The 22,421-nt window shown below is 33.3% G+C and overlaps 2 protein-coding genes, 1 long non-coding RNA gene and 1 pseudogene across 5 annotated transcripts; 2 read left to right on the forward strand and 2 right to left on the reverse strand.

The window, feature by feature from the left end:
• Positions 1 to 2,910: 2,910 nt before the first annotated feature.
• Positions 2,911 to 3,823, reverse strand: LOC148603937 (uncharacterized; annotated as a pseudogene).
• Positions 3,824 to 5,034: 1,211 nt separating this feature from the next.
• On the forward strand, positions 5,035 to 12,197 carry LOC148603938 (dipeptidase 1-like). The gene is made up of 10 exons (XM_088553694.1): positions 5,035 to 5,401; positions 5,646 to 5,799; positions 6,207 to 6,339; positions 7,119 to 7,269; positions 8,435 to 8,504; positions 8,955 to 9,131; positions 9,655 to 9,739; positions 10,213 to 10,288; positions 11,235 to 11,370; positions 11,778 to 12,197. Exons 1-10 carry the CDS (start codon positions 5,097 to 5,099, stop codon positions 11,838 to 11,840), a joined length of 1,350 nt encoding a protein of 449 aa, XP_088409820.1. The 5' UTR covers positions 5,035 to 5,096; the 3' UTR covers positions 11,841 to 12,197.
• On the reverse strand, positions 9,753 to 16,372 carry LOC148603939 (uncharacterized). Its single transcript, XR_015916866.1, has 5 exons — positions 16,109 to 16,372; positions 13,970 to 14,260; positions 13,065 to 13,158; positions 11,072 to 11,180; positions 9,753 to 10,171 (listed from the first exon to the last, which is right to left on the reverse strand). It is a non-coding gene; the product is annotated as an uncharacterized LOC148603939 (long non-coding RNA).
• Positions 13,855 to 21,659, forward strand: LOC148603940 (dipeptidase 1-like). 3 transcript variants are annotated; one of them, XM_088553695.1, is made up of 11 exons: positions 13,859 to 14,231; positions 14,732 to 14,888; positions 15,270 to 15,334; positions 15,384 to 15,451; positions 16,543 to 16,693; positions 17,317 to 17,404; positions 18,275 to 18,451; positions 18,788 to 18,872; positions 19,851 to 19,926; positions 20,676 to 20,811; positions 21,358 to 21,659. In XM_088553695.1, exons 1-11 carry the CDS (start codon positions 13,957 to 13,959, stop codon positions 21,418 to 21,420), a joined length of 1,341 nt encoding a protein of 446 aa, XP_088409821.1. In that variant the 5' UTR covers positions 13,859 to 13,956; the 3' UTR covers positions 21,421 to 21,659. The 3 variants fall into 3 exon arrangements, 2 of the variants coding, with proteins under 2 accessions (XP_088409821.1, XP_088409822.1); XM_088553696.1 differs by having other exon boundaries at positions 13,861 to 14,231; positions 17,335 to 17,404; XR_015916865.1 differs by lacking the exon at positions 21,358 to 21,659 and having other exon boundaries at positions 13,855 to 14,231; positions 19,754 to 19,926; positions 20,676 to 20,748.
• Positions 21,660 to 22,421: the final 762 nt, after the last annotated feature.

Consider the following 22,421-nt stretch of genomic DNA (forward strand, 5'->3'; position numbering starts at 1 on the left):
TTCAATCGAATATTTATAGATATATAGATAAGTACAGAAAACAAACTGCCAATATCCCCATATCTCCAGTATTATACATTTCAAAGTTGATCAGTTATTGTCATGTGATTTGTTCACTGACTTTTTAGCTCACCTGGCGTCCGTTGACGTCAACAATTATACAAAACTCTTCTCCTCTGAAACTACTTGACCAATTAGAATCAAATTTGGTGTGAATGTTCCTTGGGGTATACTGCATAGAATTGATGTGGAGATTTTTTGATTCATTGGAAAATATGGCCGCTGTACTAAAATAGAACATAGGGGTAAGACAGTATTTTTTTACATATATCTCCAAAACTGTTAGGTTAAACTAAATTCTGACAGAGTGTAAAAATGTTCAGCATGATTAGATGTCTGTAATCAAATTTTGGTTTTAATCCGTTGAGCCATGTTGGAGTTATTGCCCCTTTTCAACTATTTCTGTTATTTTTTGTTATTTCTTTCAAAAATCTCCTCCTCTGACACTACTTGACCATTTGAAACCAAACTTGGTATTTAATGTTCCTTGGGGTATCCTGCATAGAACTGATGTGGAAATTTTTTCTGTCGGAAAACATGGCTGCTATTACTAAAAATAGAACATAAGGGCCAGGCAGTAGTTTTTCGCATATATCTTCAAAATCGTTAGGTTTAGCTAAATTCTAACGTGTTAAAAGTGTTTAGCATGATGAGATCTATCTGTGATCAAATATTCGTTTTAATCCATTAAGCCATGTTGGAATTATTGCCCTTTTTTAAGTTTTTTTTTTTTTTTTTTTTTTGCTGTTTTTAATGTTATTTCTTTCAAAAATCTTTTCCTCATTTGACATTATTTGATCAATTAGAACCAAACGGGATATGAATGTGCCTTGGTGTATCCTGTATAGAACTGATGTGGGGATTTTGGATCTGTCGAAAAACATTGCCACTGTTACTAAAAATAGAACATGGGAGTTAGACAGTAGTTTTTCGTATTATATCTCCAAAACCGTTAGGTTTAGCCAAATTTTTTCAATCGGTGAAATAATCCTTATTATTAGGACTACAAAAGTCTTCAGGGATAAAAGTTGTCAGACGACTCCTCGTAAGAGTTATTACCCTTGAAAGGGGTAAATGACATTTGTTTTTACATTTTTCAGTCAATATCTTGAAAACTATGATAGATTAAAAGAAACTTTCAATTGTTGAAATGGTCCTTATGATAAGTCCTACCAAAAACTTCTTGAGTCAAAATTGTTGGACAACTTCTTCCTTTGAAAGGCAAATTTCTTGTTTAGTAGATGGGGAAACTAATTAAACTTCAAAGACGGGTATGTTCGGCATATTGTTGATATTATCGCTACACATTTTATGGTCGTCATCACAATTTGATTGACTGATACACAGTCAGTTTCTCTCTCACAGAATAAACAAGATAATTCATCTATTTGAATTGTCAACCTGTCCAAAATTGACGCTAAATTAAAATTATTCACAAAATGACGTGTGATGCTGGTGGAGCAGGAAATGTTCACCCTTCCAGAGCACCTGATGTCACTGGTTTTTTTTTGTGGGAGTTAATATTGGAAGTGCTTTAGTTTTATGGTTGCTATCTTGTTTATGCGGCCGCAAAAAAATATAGTCGTTTATTGGTATGGCCCTGTTGTCGTCATTCATAGACACTTGGTTTTCGTGCAATTACTTGAGTGTTAGTTGGCTGATCTTCATGAAATTTTATCCCAAGGTTCCAAACGACAAGAAGAAGTTTGGTATTGATTTTGGGGGTTACAGCCCAACCGTTTTAGAATTAGGGGCCTTCAACGAGCACTTAATAGAATTTAACTATATAACTCCAGTAAAAGCGTAGGAATGTCTATTATATTGTTTCACAAGATGGTACACCTAGATACAAATATATAGTTCTTGGTAAAGATTCCTCATACTTTGTAAGAAATAATTCCAAATCATCTTCCAAATATGCAGAGGAAGATGTTTACAGAATGCTGGAATTTTTAATCTAAAACATATTTGTCCAGTGTGGTGGACGTGTTTTTCAACAAACGGTCGGCATTCCAATGGGAACAAATTGTGCTCCTTTACTTGCTGATCTTTTCCGTCACTCTTTTGAGGCTGACTTTATACCTGATCTGGTCCGAAAGAAAGAATATCGTTTAGCTAGATCCTTTAATCTCAGTTTCCGCGATATAGATGACGTGTTATCTTTAAACAATCCTAATTTCGGGGATTTGATACATCGAGTTGCTCATAAAAAGTCAAGTCCGGGGTTGACAAACGAGGAAAGGAAAACTATAACCCGTTGAATAAATCAGTTTTCATGGTGCAGATGGATACACCATAACGATCCATGAGTTCATGATGACGACCATAAAACTTCTGTAGTGATGACTTCAATCTTGTAGCAACATAACCCTGTTCCAGAAGCCTATTTGTTAGAGTTCTAGTGCGATACAAAAAGTCTGCATAGTTTCGGCAAGCTCTGGCCTAACTTATGAGTTGTGATATGAACACTCCATACGCAGTTGCTGATTGGATGTTGCCACATATGAAAGGAAAGTTGACAATTCTGAATGAAAAGTCATCATGTTTGTCGTAAAGCTTGGTCAATTATTTTCCTTACCATCGATTTCTAAGTTTAGGTTAAGATATGAGGCTGACTTCACAGTGGCTGTAGTATCCTTGATCTCAAGTTCTTTTGGGTAGATGTGATGTGTTCCCATTTCGCCTTAGCTGTGAATTACGGGTGAAAAAACGGTAAAAAAGTACTAAGGCGAAATGGGAATTTATATATTTTTCTGTTATAAAAGTTCAATAGTTTTTCAAAGTCTCACCACATACATTCATATAAAACATGATAACAATAAGATATAAAACATACAAATTAAAATGCATGAGCCATTCTAAAAAGAATTAGGAGGGACTATTGAGAACAAAGTAATATATACATCTAAAATACAGTTCAAAAAGGTATGATTTATAAAAAGTATCAGATTAATGATATAAAATACCATTTCTTCTCAGTAAAATACTATGACAGGTTTTGGCAACTAAGCTACATACATTTTCATTGTTAAATAAAAATATAAATTTATCATCATCAGACAATGAAAAAAAACATTTTCATTATAACTAATAATATCTGAAAATAGTGACTGTCTTAGATCATCATACAATGGGCATGTTAATAATACATGGTTTTCATCCTCCATATCATTACAACTGAGACTTAATCTTTCGTTTAATGCTAACCTTTCATAACGACCAGTTTCAATCTTAAAAGGTGCTACACCACATCTAAATTTTGCAAATGCACTACGAAACCGTAAAGGTATATTTTGCAACAAATATTGTTCAGTGAAATATGAAAATTTAAACAATTCACATGTTCTTAATTTATTACCTTGGCCATACTGACTCATTCTGTTACACCAGTCAGTTTTATATTTATTAAACATGTTTTCCTCTAATTGACATATGGTGCTCTTATCAAGTATATTTACTTCTATATTACAAAATTGTTCCTTATCATAAAATTTTAACATTTCCATAACTTGGTAACTCCAGTTTTTAATTCTATAACTGCCTTTTCTAATAGACCACTTAAAAACTTTATAATTAATTCTATCTACATCCATTTTACTACATCTAGACCATTGTCTAAAATGTTACCCCATTGTTGAACGTATGAGGGTTTCCAACCCATATCACCAGCTACTGCATCATTAGGGGTGTATTTTCCAACCCCCATATAAAATTTCATGGCTCGGTTCTGAACTGCTGAAATACAGGAGAACTCTTTCGTGAAAGTGAGGTGTTGTTACCATGATTAAGACAAAACAATTAAAAAATCAATTTTTATCATTTTTTTTCTTCTTAAGCTATAATTTAAAGTCTTTGAATACTTTTCAATGAAAAAAATACTTTTAAAATATATGTAATTTTTCGTGTATGAGTACACATACAATTCAGGGACCAATAAAGAAACAAAAAAAAAATAGAGTTAAAAAATGAAATATGATATTTTAAAAATAAATTTAATGAGTGTATGTGCATATGATTGGATTAAACTAATAAAGTTATTATCAAAGTACTTATTACGAATATGTAAAAATCCTATAATAATTCTAACCATTGAAGTACATGTATGCTAGTGTCACAACCAGATATTGTCGCCATCTCCAGCCTCATTACTGTAGTGAGAAGAACTACATTTACTTTGGAGATGTAGCTTCACCATCTCGAAGCTTCATTGATTATTATATATGGCCCATTCTCAAAACAATTACAAAAAAAAACAAATTCCGCTTCATCATTCACAGAATAAATAAAAAATGAAATAACTACAAAATACCAACAAACAATATAAAGATCTACATATCCGTTCTTGTAATATGTGTACATAAAGTTTAATTGCTACATAAACACAAAGCAGCACTTAATTACATGTTTACACAAGTTCCCATTTCGCCTTAGTTCACTCAAAATTTTACTAAGGCGTAATGGGGAAAAATATATACCAAATTGGACAGCTAAGGCGAAATGGAAACAAGCCAAAGAGACAACAACCCCACCTGGATGAAAATGTCAGCCCATGGCCACCCATTTGTCTTCAGTGAACGACGAGGAAAGCCTCACACCACAGTTCAGGCTGTAGCTAGCCCCCAAGAATATATATATACATCACGAGTAAATAAGATGATGACAGTGTTTATAGTTTTGTTTTTGTTTTTGTTTTTGGTTTGCTTAATTTTCCCCCGAAATCCTGTAGGGGGGTCACAAAAGAACAATGGAAGAAAAACACAGCGCACAACACAATGGGACTAAACAGACAGTAATTACAGAAAAAACAAAACGTACAGCACAAATCATTGTTATTATGTAAATCTATCAGTTGTGCGATTTATCCTAGAATTAACATCATTTTAAGCCTGTGAATGAATGTCGAAGGCTCAGACAGTAATCCATATGTACAGAGTAACATAGCATAAATAACAATGTCATTTAAACTTATCGTTGTAATAATACTACTCATCAAAACAAACAGGTCGGGATAACTTCATCTCTAAGATACTTCTAACATGGAAATCTTAGCCGATAGTCGTGTCATCCGGAACAGGACACTCCTATTAATTGGTACTGGTATTTTCTGTGCATTTCTTATTTTATTCATCGTCATCGGTGTATTGGCGAACAAATCTAACCAGGTTGAATATAGAGATTCTCCGACAGGGACGCAAGAGACAGGAGAGGCTGCAGTTTCCGGTTCACGTGTTGTTAGTAGATCGAGTGGGTCATGTCAAAAATGTAGGAAGAATCCAACATCAATGAACCCAAATCTAGAATATGCTAAATGTATACTGGAGCATTATCCATTGGTTGACGGGTAAGATTCTACAAGCTTATTCAATACGACTTATGATTTTGTCATTCCATTAAGCGACTGACACATTGTCGTATACAACTTTTTTTTATTTGTTTCCTTTATTCATATGTAAAATAATCATGTATGGTCCTTTTTGTATCATTTAGCCGAGACCTCAGTGGGCACTTTGATTGGCGAACAAAACAGCAAAGCTTGAGAATGGGAAAGAAATTACTGAAGAATGTAACTCGCTTTTTTTTTTCAGGCATAATGATCTTGCTATGGAGTTTCACGACAACGTGAAAAATAAAGTGTACTCCGTTGATTTTAGCCAAGACCTGAGAGTTCAATACGGTAACTTGACTGTATATACCCATACTGACATACCACGTATCCGGGCAGGCAAGCTATCTGCACAGGTACTAAACATATTCTAACATCTTCTATTATCTTGTTTATTTATCTTAATGATAATTTATGTCGCTGGTATCTTTGTATACAATCTTCGAAACAGAGGTTGGTAGCTCCTTCGTCCCTGTACTGTTTCGGAGATTGCTTTATAAATTACATTTTGATTCCTCTGTAGGATCGTCTTTATTCACTTCGAGGTTGAAGAGGTGCTTATATTAAAAAAGAGAACAAAAATTATGCAAAAACCTATACTTTTTCAAAATAAAGACAGGATAGAAAATATCATCCTAGATTCCAATAAAAACTAAATGGTTGCTCGTTCAGCATGTTTGACTACATTCTTCCTTATCTTTACAATAGAAATAGTATCTGATGGAACAGGATTACAGCTAATTCTTTGTATTTCTCGTTTCAGTTTTGGTCTATTTACGTTTCATGTAGAACACAGCATAAAAATGCTGTACAGAGAACGTTAGAACAAGTGGACGTGATCAAGAAATTAATTAACAAATATCCAAGCTTCCTCAAATACGTGGACAGTGCCGATGGTTAGTCTTTAGGCCCGTTTACGCGATCAAAATCTTTGTCAAAGTTTCCTTTAACAAAGTTTGACTATGTAAACGCATATCAAAAACATTGACAAAAACTTTGATGAACTTTGACAAACTTTAATGGAATAGAACTCCATACTGTTTTTAATTGACTTTGACGGACTTTGATGGAAAATGACCAATCAAAACGAGTTTTCGGAATGACAATAAAAACAAACAAAACAGGTGCTTGACTTCTTTCCAGTATGACGGATTTCAATTACTAAACTTTGATCGTGTAAACAGACAACTATAACAAAATTTTCATTGACCAAAGATTTCATCAAAAACTTTTGAAAAATGATGATGACCAACATTGATCGTGTAAACGTGCCTTTACAGATAGTCATTGCTTAGGATTACATTGTCATTGTTTTGTATTATATGACGACTTACAGGTATTGTTGATATGCGACAAATGAAACAAAAATGTAAGTTTCACATATGGCTTACAGGATGTCGCTAACAACAGCAGTACATCGAGACATTTGGTACCAGGAAAAATAAATTATTAGTCCAATTTTACCCCAACAGAATGCACGTAATTAATGAATTTATTTTCCAAACCCAGAACCCCGTTGTTCCACAACTGCAAACAATAACAATTTTCATTGAAGAAATATGGAGACTACTGAAAGAAGTTCGTGTTTCATCTCATATATATTCTGCCCAATGAACTCTACAAGCTTTAAAATGCTTCCGATATTTATCTATAAACAAATAAAAACTTTCTTTAGAAATAAAAAGAGCATTTGATGAAGGGAAATTTGCTAGTTTGATGGGTGTTGAAGGCGGCCATTCCATAAACAGCAGTCTGGCGACTCTGAGAATGTTCTATGATCTTGGAGTACGTTATATGACATTGACTCACAACTGTAATCCTCCATGGTAAGTTTTGTGGTAAATATGTAAAAGCGAGATACATTAAACATATTTGAAAATATAAGAGCCTAATTAGAAAGGTAAGCTTATCTGTCCATGCTGTAAAATCTGAAGCGGATTTTCATATTCTTCTATGAAATGAACATATTAGTTGCTAGTACAGAACATCGATAAACTAATGTGTCCTTTGGAATTGATATCACCTTCCAAATTGATAAAGCCCTCGCCTGTGGCTCGAGGCTATGTCAACGTTTTAGTCAAAAACACTGTCACTTAGACAGTCAATTTATCATGATAATGCCATTTACATAAGAAACTACTGTTTAATTATTTAACTAGAAAGAAAAAAAATATTTTGGAGGAGAGAGTTATTCAACTCGACTAGCATCAATACTTAATTATTATTTGTAGTGTATAGTAGCAATCGACCCAATCCTGTAAAATGACAGAAAACTATCAAACAAGGTTTTGATGTACTTATCAATGTGTGTCAATGTCAAGAGGGTATTGTCACATAATGCCCGGGGCATTACAACACGTCAATGACCCCTTCCTATTTCCATATTTTAGGTTATGAGTACTTCTCTGATCTAATTCATGTTTGAATATAGATCTTCCTATTAGTCTTATTTTTATACTGCTGATGAAAAGTTACTCCTAGAAACACGTGTACGGCTTACCGAAAACTGCAATATTAATATGATAATTAGTACATTTGTATTTAACATCATGTAACATGAGGTAAAAACCCATTTACTTTTTACTATGTTGCTACAAGATTGAAGTCATCACTACAGAAGTTTTATGGTCGTCATCATGAACTTGTGGATCGTTATGGTGTATCCATCAGCACCATGAAAACTGATTTATTCAACGGGTCATAGTTTTCCTTTCCTCGTTTGTCTACCCGGACTTGAAGTTTTATGAGCAACTCGGCGGGTGTTTCTAGAAAAGCAGAGGACACTTACCCTACCGGTGCACCTGGTCCATGCTCCCAGGTTTTAGTGGAGTCCGAGTTGCTCATTTACTTTTGTTACTTTGTATGTATGATTTTAGTTACTTTAAGTTCTTTGTTGTGTATGTCTGTTTTCCATGTCTGGTCTTTGTCCCTGGATTACATTCGTTTGATTACCGCTATAACCTTGGTTCCCTTGATTGCTCTTTTTAATAGGGTAGACAGCCATAAGGTTGATGGAAACTCTTCTTGGCCAAGACACAATGGACTTACGAAATTTGGAAAGGTATGTGAATCAATAATCGAAACAACCATACAATTTATCGTACTATATGGTGAGTCCATTTCTAACATTGTTAACATTGTTAACTTATAGCTTTTGTAAGGTTTAATATGGCGGTGCTGTTAATTTATTGAATGATGGTTTTGAATGATCGATGATCGTCATTCTACCACCACAAAGTGAAATTAAGAATTAATAAATACTAACTCTTTTAAGTTTTTTTGCATACATTAAGTATGTAAATAAACAATGCTCATACATTGTTGTCCAGAAATTTTCATTTTGGTTTTAAAATTATTGTTTAATGATGCAGAAAGAACAAGCAGATGAATAAACTTTATTGTAGTTGACTTTGACACTATGCAATTCATCGCTTATATTGGGTTCTGTTTTCATCTAATTTATTTTTCTTAATATTGTAAACTAACAAACATCTTAGGTTTTGCTTTCCAGATTGTTGTGAAAGAAATGAACCGCCTTGGAATGTTGGTAGATCTATCCCATGTCTCTAAGAAAACCATGATTGATGCCATAGCTGTATCACGGGCACCTGTTATATTCAGTCATAGTTCGGCTTACCATTTGTGTAACTCAACAAGAAATGTACAAGATGAAGTTTTACTTATGGTTGTAAGTATAATAGTGTCTTACTCAAAATTTCTTTTTACTAAAAGGAACAATACTTTAATAATGGATGATTACCCTACCGGTGCACCTGATCCATGCTCCCAGATTTTAGCGGAGTCCGAGTTGCTCATTTACTTTTGTTGCTTTGTATATATTATGTTTGTTATCTAATGTTCTTTGTTGTGTCTTTGTCCCTGGATTACATTGTTTTGTTTGTTGGTTACATTGATTACTCTTTTATACATTCACGAGGAACAACCGCTTAAGACAATAAATTTATTACCATTTGCATTATTTCTTGAAAACATTCTTGCTAAAAAAAACAACCAACTTATTCGGTTGAGTATGTATATCATCTCTATAACCTATTTTCTGACCTTGTACTTAGACTTTGATGTCTATGAATTGCCCGTTTGTTTTGATGCTGTAGTATTTTAATGTTTATCAGTACTTACTTTTACTCATTTTTTCTTAAGATAATATGCACATCTACATTTATTGTTCTTGTTTTCTCTTTGTGTCACAGAAAAAGAATGGCGGAATAGTAATGGTAAATTTCTATCCATATTTTGTTACATGTTCATTAAACGCCACCATCACAGATGTAGCAAGTAAGTCATAATTAATAACGTGTTAGGATATTTTATTATAGATATGTTTTTGGTGAAAGATGAATTGTTTGTATTGACTAAGAAACTTGCCATTTCCCTATACACAAAAATATTAAATGACAGCAAGATGATCAATATACAAATATACAAAAAAAATTATCGTTACACTAAAATATAGCATATGTAGTTTTCGACACCATGAGTCATCTATTATAATGGACAGTTTCTCAATTTTATATGGACTGGTACTTAAAAGCTGAATCATATGGTGCTTGGAATTATAATTTGTCATGTGATATATTTTATAAATCTTGCACTCTTTCTAGTCCCTTTCTTCTTTTGTTCTCTTTTCTTCTCTTCTCTTCACTTCTCTTCTCTTCTCTTTTCCTTTTCTTTTCTTTTCTTTTCTTTTTATTCTTTTTCTTTTTTATTCTGTTAAATTTTTATTCAAATATATGACGATATAATTTCAGATCATATTGAATATATAAAGAACAAGATTGGAATTGAACATGTTGGTATCGGAGGCGACTATGATGGAATAGAAGTGTAAGATTTAACCTATTCGGTTTTTTAAAGAAAAGTGCAAATCACACCTGTGTGTTTCTACACAGGTAAATATTGTTCACATGTAATTCTTGTGAGTTAAGCTTTATGTGAAATTCACGTGAGATTAAAATGGAAATTAACGTGAAAATCAAATTATTTTTACGTGAAATTCTCTGAATATAAGTTTCATGTGGAATGTTCACATGACATTCTCGTGAAGACTCGATTCACACATGAACTTTGTCTCAAATATTTGTTGAACTCAGGTGAAAATCATGTGTACATAATTTTTGCTATGTGGAATATTCCATTTTATTTTAAAACGGAGTGCGTTAAGTATCATTCTCTGTAAGAATCAGGCAGAGAGTGAAACATAGTATAAAAAACCCATCATTTTGATAGTGTAATTTGACTATTTGGGCCATCAGAATCAAGGAAAATATACAAGATTTTCCACATCATGATGTGTTCTTTTCAAATAGAGGAAGTATCCTTGAATGATATTACATTGTCTATATCAGTGACATGCATGTTTCTGATTTTTCCCATTTTGCCTGATTTTTACAAACACTTCCATTTAACTCTTACTATAGATAGCGATTTGTTGTTGTTATTTTGTGGAGGGCTATAATATCTGAGTCATGTTTGTTTTATCTCTTTGCTTTTTATTGTTCGTGTATCAGATAAATGACTTCTCTAATATTGGCCTTACTTGGTCTTGCTATTAGGATGATAAAGTTTTGAATTATACATAGAAACGTCACTATAAATAATTTAACTTACAACATATTGCATGACCAAATGATATGTGCATAACTGCAGAGAACTTCAAATCCACCATTCAAATATTTTGGCCATATTTTTTTTCAGCCAAGCAATCTATGGCAGTATTCTGTATAGATATAAATGTAATTAGTTTTTCTGTACAGATATTATTGTTTTATAGAGTACCAAAAGGTTTAGAGGATGTGTCCAAATATCCATCTCTGTTTGCTGAGCTAGTTAGAAGAAATTGGACGGAGGAAGACTTAGGAAAACTTGCTGGACAAAACATAATTAAAGTTTTAAAAAGAGCGGAAGAAGTTTGTATTATATACTAGTTATAGTACTACATAACTAAATTTTTTGAAATCGTTGAATATTGGCAAAAAGTACAGAAGCTTCAATGTTATGACAATTCAGATGCATCGAAATCCAAGTACTTTTCTTAAACGTGGAAACAGAGATGATTAACATACACAATGTAGTAATATAAACCCCCACAAAATTGGGAGTGACATCAGGTATTTGAAAGGTAAGCATGTCTTGTGGACCAAAAGTAAGTAAACTAACCAGACTTCGTACAATGAGAAGATGGATAAACAAACCAGAACTCATACAATGAAAAGAAGAACTGTACAATAATGGGATGACGATGTTGTACAACAAACAAAAAACTAAGTCAAATTTGTTTGCTAGTCATATTGTTAATATTCATTTCTTCACTTAGGTCAGGGATAACCTCAAATTCGAAAAACCATATGAAGATATCTTAGAAGAAACAGATGTTTAGATGGACTTGGAGTTCGAACAGTGCAATTTCGGCGATGTATATTTTTTCATCATACTATTACAATGTAACTGTTTAGGATCATAGCCTACTCCTTGAATATGAGTGAACTTTCCAGTAAACACAGCACATGACAATTTTATATTATATACACTTATATTTGTCGCCTATTGGAGAGTTTAAATAGATAATAAACATATTATACGAAATTAAAAGAAAGTGAATACAGTATCATATTTACATGGTAATAAGTATTATAGATTCCATCTTAAGTGTCAGTTCAGTTCATTTTGTTTTCTTATGTTAGGAGAAATTTAATTATCAAATTAAACACGGAGAAATCTGTCTGTTTGAGATGCATTTTATTGTTGTGTTTTTGTTTTCTTTTTGAAGGAAATAATTCATTTATAAGGAATGATTCATTCATTTAAGAAGGTGAACAATTTTTTGGATTGTAACTGTTTGTAAATAAGTATTCAAACTTTTTTGTTTTGTTTTGTTTTTTTTTGTTGGGGGGGGGGGGTAGTGGGGTGGGGTTTGACATGCATGAATCACAAACTGACATTTTTTTTTATAAATACAGATACTTAAAAGGCGGACAATAGTATTAACTTTGAAGATAGATATTGACATCGAATGTCAATGCCGTATCGACCCAGAAATAGTCCCACACTTCAATACCAACCGAAAGTATTGGTCCGATATGATATGATAGCGTGTTTATAAAAAAATCTGTTTCATGGAATGAAAAAGATACACTGAAAAAAAAACAAAAACAAACTCGTTTGATTGTATTTTCATTGTACTCATATCCCAACACTAAACAGTGTTTTCAACAGATTATTTGTTTACTGTAGATAAGAATGGGGTATTTTTGTATGCTTGGTGCTTTAAAAACTATTTTTACTAGAGAGGTTGTGAGATATTAATAACCATTCCTTATTACACAGAGCTAGATCTCATTTGAAATGGAACTAAGAGATAGAACAAACAAGGAATTTTCTTTTTTAATTACTTAACAGATTTCGTCTTGTTTCGTTTCTTGGATTACCGACACCCTTTACAAATACACAATTCGATTATATCGATATAATAAAATCGAGATCTGGATATAATTATATCGTGATAAATGTATTTCGAAACCAGTAACGATATATGTTTTGGAATGTCCTGGCCTGGGCTTGCATGGACATGCTTTATGTATTGTAAGAAATTTTTTAAACTTACATGTAGCTCAAGTTCATGGTGTTATATGATCAGAAACTTCCTTCGTTAATGTTTGTCAAATATAGTCAATTGATCTGTTCTGGGAGATGGCGAGCTATTTTAATATAAAATATAAAGAGGGTGTTGTGATTAATTCGATTACTGATAGTTTTAGTGTCAAAAAGTAATCTAGAAAACCAAGATTCGAACGGAGGTCAAAAGAATTCATTCCTATGGTTAAAGACCAGACAGGGAAAACATACAACAGAGAACACGATATAACTAAAATAATAAGTATAAAGAAATAAAAGTAAATGAACAACCCGGACTACACAAAAAACCAAAAAAACAAAAAAACAAAACAAAAAATAAAACAAAAAACAAAAACAAACAAAAACAAAAAAAACAAAGAAACAAAAAAACAAAAAAAACATGGATCATGGACTGGGTATACCGGTAAGGTAAGCGTCCTCTGCTTTTCTACAAACACTTGCTGAGTTGCATGCTTATAAAATGGCATGGTGAACAAATCGGTTCTCATTGTTTAGATGGATACACCATTATGGTCCACGAGTTCATGATGACGACCATAAAGACAAGAGTATACCAAAAACTTAGTGGTGTAGAACTTTCAGACATTACTTTTAATATTCGTAGACATGTGTGTACATCGTAAAAACATATAAAAAAAATGATAATTTAAAATGCTTCAGAAAAGGTAGTTCATTTCCTTAAATTGAATTACCAACCCTCGGTTATTTTAAATTCGGCATTATCTTGTTAGATTATTTAACCCCAAAAAGACATTCTTCGTATTGATATAATGCAGTACATTTCTATTTATCATCGTGTTTATTACACATTGATCTAAACAAACAGATCGGGATAACTTCATCTCCAAGACACAACAAACATGGAGATCTTACCAAACAGTCGTGTAATCCGGAACAGGACACTCCTATTTATAGTTGCTGGACTTTTCTGTGCGTTCATCATTTTGTTTATTGTTATTGGTGTCCTGGCAAATAAACCGAAGGAAATTGTGTACAGGGACTCGCCTTCAGATGGAAATTCTGCTGCATCTAAACCGGACGCACCGTTCCAAAGATGTGTGAAAAATCCTAGAGCTGCAGATCCTAACTTGGACTTTTCAAAATGTATTTTGGATCACTATCCTTTAGTTGATGGGTGAGTGTCATATTTTTTCAGTTCATAAACTGAAATTGAAAAGACGTCTAGAGTCGCGTTAGGTATTTTATTTCTTTTCTTCATTTCAAAAACGTGTGATAAACTAAAATAACTGTATCGACAAGAGAGAAAAAATGTCCAATAAATGTTAGACTTATTCAATTCCAAGCTGTAAAAGACATAATTTATCTGTTCATTCTGGTCACTTTCTTTGGGGTTTATACCAAATGAACGTAAAAGTGTGGAAAAATGTTAGTACTTTTCAAACAAATGATTAGATATTCAACTAATCAAAGATTTATAATCAGTGTGATGTTAACTTTGAAGACTAATGCCACAAATAAATATCATGTTTTATGGGGGATACTAGCATGTGTATTCTTTCAGTAATTTATCTTTAAATATTGGCAAATACAGGGCCTCGATTGGTCATAGACTGGCTATGAACACTTTTAAAATCATACTTTGTAATTGTCATCAGCATTTAAAATTTATTTCAGACATAATGATCTACCATATGAATTTTACGCCAACGTTGGAAATAAAGTATACTCGGTTGACTTCAGTCAAGACCTCAGAGACCAGTACAACAAAAATCAGACAACGTATACCCACACTGATATACCCCGAATTAGGGAGGGTAAACTATCAGGGCAGGTAATGTACAGAAATAAATTTCAGGCCTTCACTAAATTAAAATACAAAAATAAGACTTTTAATACTGTGTATGAAAGGCTTTATCATTATTTTACGATTTTCAACCGGGTATTAAAGGAATCTTTCGTAACTAAGTTTTTTTTTAATTTTTTTTATTATTCAGCAAAAAGTTCTGTTTTGAAATGGTTTACCACGAGGCCATACGAATTATTTCTGTTATATGAAGTGATAATTTATATGTAGCTGTCAAATGAATAAACTTCCATGTCCCTCTATAATGATCGAACTCATAAACTAAGATAAAAATAAAATTTATAATTCAATATCATTCGAAATGTTTCTCAGGTAAAGCATAGTAAGTACAGTCTGTGTTATTTTCAATTCTGGTCTATTTACGTCTCCTGTGAAATTCAACACGTGAAGACTGTTCAGAGGACATTAGAGCAGATAGATGTAGTCAAAAAGTTAGTCTACAATTACCCAACATTCCTAGTTGATAGATGTAGTCTACAAATACCCAACATTCCTAACATTCCTAACATTCCTAGTTGATAGCGTTAGCGGTTAGTAAACATGTATATTAAACTCACTGGTAACATGAGGGATGCCGCAGGCAGAGCAGTACATGCTTACCCGCCCGGTAACATGAGGGATGCCGCAGGCAGAGCAGTACATGCTTACCCGCCCGGTAACATGAGGGATGCCGCAGGCAGGGCAGTACATGCTTACCCGCCCGGTAACATGAGGGATGCCGCAGGCAGGGCAGTACATGCTTACCCGCCCGGTAACATGAGGGATGCCGCAGGCAGGGCAGTACATGCTTACCCGCCCGGTAACATGAGGGATGCCGCAGGCAGGGCAGTACATGCTTACCCGCCCGGAACTCCCGATGCCACTACTATCTTTTTTGTATTTCATACTACTTGTGCTTTAGTTTTTTTTTAAGTGATGTCTTGTTTTCCATTTCTCATTTTTATGTAATTGTATTTAGTTTTGTCTTTGCAGTCTCTACGTTCAGGTCACATGCACTTGGAATTTGTCCCCTTACTGTTACTATGCACACGCACAAAAGTTTTCTCTAGTCAACGCTTACATAGTAAACATTTGGTGTAGTGTGGAATATAAGATTCACAAATATAAGTACATTATATACTGCTGACGGTTGGTAAATTTTGGTTTATATGGCATGGCCATAAATATCAAGTTTTAAAAGTACTTACGTTTTATAAGTTAGTTCATAAATACCTAAGTTTTTTTCTACGTAAAATGGTGTAATTAACGTGATCAAAGTAAGACCAATACCTATTGTCAACAGCAAACGTGTCGATATAACTAGTTTGGACAATCCATCTGGTGAAGGTGTGATAAATTAACCTACGCTAGGGGTTAAAAAAATAAGCATTAATTTGATATTCAGTATAACAACAGGCGTACATATCTAGAATATACACAATTGTAATGAAGAATATAGAAAAACAAAAAAATATAAACAAAATACAGAAGACCTATAGTATTTTCTTTTTTTTTAATTCTTTGTATATGTATCCGTTCGTCGTCCCTCGACTTTCAATGTTCTTATACTTTAAAGTTTTAACAATTATATATGCAATACACTAAAGAGTTTGAAAATCGTGGATTTTGAATACTGTTTCAGGAATTCAGGAAACTTTTAATGAAAGAAAGTTTGCTAGTTTGATGGGTGTTGAAGGTGGTCATGCCATAAACAGCAGCCTGGCGACTCTAAGAATGTTCTATGATCTAGGTGTACGGTACATGACACTAACCCATAACTGTAATACTCCCTGGTAAATTGAATTTTATAAGAGTGGTGTTGGGAATGATACAGAAATTCTCTATTTGTGATTTATTATTGTCATACAGATTCTGCAATTTACATCGACATTTTATACTGTGTTATTCTGAGAGAATTAGTGTCAATCAAAACGAAACAATCCTTTTTTCTCAATTCGAACAAACTGTGTAACATACTTACCCTTTATTTTCTTTCCACTGTAAAACCAGAAATACATTTTAATGTTATACATCAACCGATATTCCAGAGAAACTACATGTATGAAAAGATGAATGATAATCATGGGTAGTGCTTCTTCAACAACTCTAAAAATAACAATGAAATGATGTTTTCCTGGAATTATTCAGTGATTACTTGTATGTATTTGTACGAAGTCAAGAAACCATTCAACTTTCCACTTTTTAAAATACAAAAATCCATCTCCTTTATGCTTAACTGATGAACCACACAGGCAAAATTATTTATTACCTGAATTACCTGAATTAAGCAAATAATATTTGCGACTGAGTTTACGTAAAGATCAGTTAATTCATGTGAATTTCACGAAAACAATATTTGCTTTTTGTATAAAAATACTTACTTAAACGGCCATGATCTTGGCCTATACTCTCTAAGTAAATGTGATTTTTACAGGGCAGACAATAATATGGTAGATGGTAACTCCTCATTGCCAAGACACAATGGACTGACAACATTTGGGAAGGTTTATAAATGAAATAATTCTCGAAAATATTGTTACTAGGTTATTTCGAAATATTGGGCGATACATTAATGTACATTAACACACTTGTGTTTGTCCGGGGTAATAATATAATAATTAATTGGAAAGAATAACCTAATATAATCGCGAGTGCCGAAGAACGCCTAGATTTAAAGAGTGTACGGAACTTGTTCCGCGCACGAATTAAATCTTCATGCGTACTTGCACGAGTGGTCATGTTTCGGTTATTATCCTGTTTTTTATATAGATTTCCTCCATTGGTCATTGCTTTTTTTATCACGAATTTTCAATTTTGTGAGCAGCGGATTGATATTCGTGTTGTGACGTTTTGTCGGGAGAAAGTCAAAGAGTGAAATTACCGAATTTATTTCACTGTGTGAATTACCGACATTTATTACACTGGGAACATTGGATAAACCACTGCTATCTATATAATAAATCTGCACTATCAATACTGATGATTATTGTCAGAAGTAAAACTTAAAATTGTGAACGACAAAATTTAAATCATGGTTTTATTTTAAACATTTACTGAGTAGCCATAACCAGACAAAGCAGTATGTCTGACATACCTTATTCGATGGAATGTTCTTGGATAAGTTAACTAATCGTTCTAGAGGGCAAATACTAATTAAAAGGAAAAGCTTTTCACAAGTTAGTGTCTACCAATCAATCAATCAATCAATCAACCAAGAACCAAATAAACACAATTTATTTTCTGAACAAATTGTTATTTACAGAATTGTTTTATACTTCATGTCAAGTTCTTGATATGTCAAAATTTACCCTTTGTTTTTCAATCAGAAATTTGGTACATGTTAAAATACGTGAAAATAAGGTTTTGCTTTCCAGATAGTTGTCAAAGAAATGAACCGCCTTGGAATGTTGGTAGATCTATCCCATGTCTCTAAGAAAACCATGATTGATGCCATAGCTGTATCACGGGCACCTGTTATATTCAGTCACAGTTCTGTATATAGCTTATGTCATGTTACTAGAAATGTACAAGATGATGTTTTAGATCTAATTGTGAGTTTTACGTTAGTGGGCCATTTTCTCGACAAAATATTTACGGTCTAATTCAATATTTACATTTTGCACAACACTCGAACTGTGAGAAATTATCTGTCTACCTTTTTTTCTGATCACTTCGTGGCTAGTGAGAACAAAGCTAAGATGTATTATTAACCATTTATGAGTGTTTACACGATATTTCTGCTTCCAAGAACCACTTACGTGTACTCGAGGGAATATATATTCGAATTTGCTGGATACACTCAAATAAAAAAACCTTATTTTTATACCACACACACACTAGGTATATTGCTATAAAATTTGTTATGATTCCATCTACGTAATTTACAGAAAAAGAATGGTGGGATCGTCATGGTTAATTTGTATCCAGGTTTTATAACTTGCACAGACAAAGCTACGGAGAAAGACGTTGCAGGTATGTAACACGTGTAAAAGAACGGTCTCTATGATATATCGTTACGGATTAACTTTCTTAAGAATTATCTCCAGTGGCCTGTTTACCAAAGTAAGTATCCTAGGAACAAAAGTCAGCAAAAGACACGTGGTATTGTTCATGAAACAAGAGCGTATCGTTTATCCTGTATCGTGAAGGAGTCATCAAGGGAACCAAGATTCTAGTGAAAATCAAAAGAATGTAATCCAGGGACAAAGACCAGATATAGACAACAGACACACACAAAAAAGAACACACAAAAATATCAAAACAATATATGCAAAGTAGCAAAAGTAAATGAGTACCTCGGACTTCACTACAAACTGGGAATATGAACCAGGTGCACCGGTGGAGTAAGCGTCCCCTGCTTTTCTAGAAACACCCACCAAGTTGCTCATAAAAAGTCAAGTTCAAGGTAGAGGAAAGGGGAAAGGCAAACTATGACACGTTGAACAAATATGTTTTCATGGTTCTAAAGGATACGATCCGCGATGACGACCATAGAACTTTTGTAGTGATGACTTCAATCTTGTAGCAACATAACCCTTTTCCAGAAGCTTTATTGTAAAAAGTCTAATTGGATACAAAAAGTCTGGGTAGTTACGGCAAGTTCTGGCATAACGTATGAAGAACTAACATAGATCTAGAATAGCTAACCGTTATTAAATAGTCAACCACCATTTATTTACAATGAATTAAAAAAGAAACAACTATAAAAGAAACAAAACAAAACAAACAAACAAACAAACAAACAAACAAAAAACAACAAACAACAAACAAACAAACGAACAAACAGAATCCTGATTTAACATCAGACCAAAATGTTAACGCCTACAAAGTAAGAGACCTTTGTTCTTCCATAGGATGACACCAAGTCAGAAAGTAGCTCATCAGACCTCCCGTAGAATGCTGGAGTAAAATAAAAGTTGAGATGACAAACATTACAGTAGTTCATTTCAGATCATGTTGAGTATATAAAGAACAGGATTGGTGTTGACCATGTTGGCGTTGGAAGTGATTTCAATGGAATACCAGTGTAAGGAGTTTTTAAGCATCAAACAGGGAAAGTTTACATAAAATATGTCTATTTTTAAGTGCTTTCATACATTCTGGTATTGCAAATTTTAGGGCTAATACTTAATTCACCAACAGTCTTTAATGATACTAGAATGGTTGGACTAATCTGGATATTTTCTACATTTAAATCCACATGGGCAAATAATGTCTTGAAAAATATTACCATTTCTTTGTGTTTTACTTGCACATTGGAAAGATGGACTGACAACACTTAGAATGGCGCCCCTCCCATTTATAAATCAACCAGTTTCTATTGAAAGAATATCAACCGATGGATGGCCAACATAAACACTGCTTAACCTTTTACTTAAAACGAATAATTATATTCCCGTTGTCCAGTGGTTGCCGTTGTTTTTATGTACATTGTTATTCGTTTTACGTTTTTTCTATAGTCCAGGTCGATTTTCGTCTTTTATGAACAGTTTGACATCATTTATTTTGGGGCCTTTTACAGCTTGCTTTATGAACGGTTTTGCCTATCATTGGAAATCGTGTAATGACCTGCAGAAGTTGATATTGTTCGTTGCTTCGAATTTGGTGGATGACTATCTCTTTGACAATCATACCACATCTCTTATTCTTATATCTGTATGGTGTTGGAATATAGTACAAAGGAATAAGGAAGGCATATACCTAAATATATTTACTGAATTCTTCTATTCCACCTTATATGAACAAAATCTAAATATGTAAATTGTATTTGAACAGAGTACCAAAAGGTTTAGAGGATGTATCAAAATTTCCAAATCTGTTTAGAGAACTTGTGAGTAGAAATTGGATGGAGGAAGACCTGAGCAAGGTGGCAGGGCAAAATATCATTCGAGTTCTTAAAAGGGCAGAAAAGGTTATTATATTAATGTAAAAATTTGCAATCACAAAAATGTTACAAAAAACATTCACCAATAGGAACAGTGAATGATTTACAAAAAACAAAACTTAAATTTATTTCACCAAGTTTCTGTGATAGCTTTTCTAATTTACATTACCTCTTCACCAGGTTTCTGTGATAGCTTTCTATCATGTTTACTACATACCATAATCATTACAAGACACAAATTAGTATGAGAACTAACACAATCAAAGTTCTAAGGATTACGAATTTGTTGCAAAATTCTTTAATTTCTTCTATCTCTCTAAGGGCTTTTACAGGACCCTCTGATTTCTTCTATTTCACTACGGGCTATTACAGGATCCTCCGATTTCTTCTATTTCCCTACGGCTTATTTAAGGACCCACTGATTTCTTCTATTTTCCTAAGGGCTATTACAGGACCCTCCGATTTCTTCTATTTCCATAAGGGCTATTACAGGACTCCTTGATTTCTTCTATTTCTCTAAGGGCTATTACAGGACCTTCTCATTTTTTTAATGTTTTGTTGTTTTATTTTCAGGTCAGAGATGAATTAACATATGAAAAACCGTATGAAGACATATTGGAAGAAACATACATTTAAAATTCATTCATATAAAGAAACTGTTGACCAAGATCTGGAAATTGGACAAGGATCTTTCCAATCTGAATTGTTAGCCTCTGTGTACCCATGGCAATATGCAATCAATACCCCGCTAATGGATTTTTAATTTCTTAGTTCATATGTCATTCAAACAATTACAGAATGTAATATTTTTTCTACTTTTAAAAATATGTGAATAAGCTTTTGATCAAAGTAATGAAACTTAATGACTTTTGAAAGTTCTATGGTGGTGTTGGCATCTTGAACTTGGTCCAATCCCCAGCAAAACGATTTAAATTGATAGTCACTGCTTCCCACTCAAGCACACGTCATATTTGGGTCCGAATGATGACTAGTTGGAGTCAGAAAATGTATCCACTGAGATGACATTGTCTACCTGTGGACTGTTGCTTCTATGCGCTATCACATTAAAAATCCACTTCAGCATGTTGGACTACACAGACAAATATTTTTCACGTGAAATTCATGTTAATTGAGCTTCACATGAAATTCATGTGAAATTCACTAAACACGAATTTCATGTGAATTTCACGCGAAGGCTCCTTTCAACCGAATTTCACGTGAACTCTGTCACTTAGTTTATTTGCTCAATTCAGGTGAAAATCATGTGAAATTCGTGTGAAAATCACGTGAAATAATTTTGCCTGTGTAGTACTCAACAGGGTATGTTTGTTTGATCAAACATTCTCGTCTTATATAATATAAAATATCTGCCATAGGACGTTAAACCACAATCTATCTATTTCATTTCCTGCATTTATTATTACTACAGTTGATCATTATCTTTTTTGGATTTATATCTCGAATTTGACAACAGTGGTAACCTCGGCACTAAGATTCATGATAAAAGAGACAACCTTAATTTTATTATAATAAATTTTCCTTACCAGTGCAGCAATACACCTTCATCTCCTGTATATTGTGTTCATATTTCACAATTGATTCTATACGCTAGAGCAAATACTAACTACTCTGATTTC

This window comes from Perna viridis, chromosome 11, assembly GCF_037379345.1.
Source record: "Perna viridis isolate PV_CMFRI_1.1 ecotype Kerala chromosome 11, ASM3737934v1, whole genome shotgun sequence".
In the NCBI taxonomy this organism is placed as follows: Eukaryota; Metazoa; Mollusca; class Bivalvia; order Mytilida; family Mytilidae; genus Perna; species Perna viridis.

Excerpts from the sequence above, each read along its gene's own strand:
- LOC148603940 (XM_088553695.1), top strand. The coding sequence starts at position 13,957 with ATGGAGATCTTACCAAACAGTCGTGTAATCCGGAACAGGACACTCCTA. Across the intron at positions 14,232-14,731 it reads CACTATCCTTTAGTTGATGG|ACATAATGATCTACCATATG; the intron begins GTGAGTGTCATA and ends AATTTATTTCAG. Across the intron at positions 14,889-15,269 it reads AGGGTAAACTATCAGGGCAG|TTCTGGTCTATTTACGTCTC; the intron begins GTAATGTACAGA and ends TGTTATTTTCAA.
- LOC148603938 (XM_088553694.1), top strand. The coding sequence starts at position 5,097 with ATGGAAATCTTAGCCGATAGTCGTGTCATCCGGAACAGGACACTCCTA. Across the intron at positions 5,800-6,206 it reads CAGGCAAGCTATCTGCACAG|TTTTGGTCTATTTACGTTTC; the intron begins GTACTAAACATA and ends TTCTCGTTTCAG. Across the intron at positions 6,340-7,118 it reads ATACGTGGACAGTGCCGATG|AAATAAAAAGAGCATTTGAT; the intron begins GTTAGTCTTTAG and ends AACTTTCTTTAG.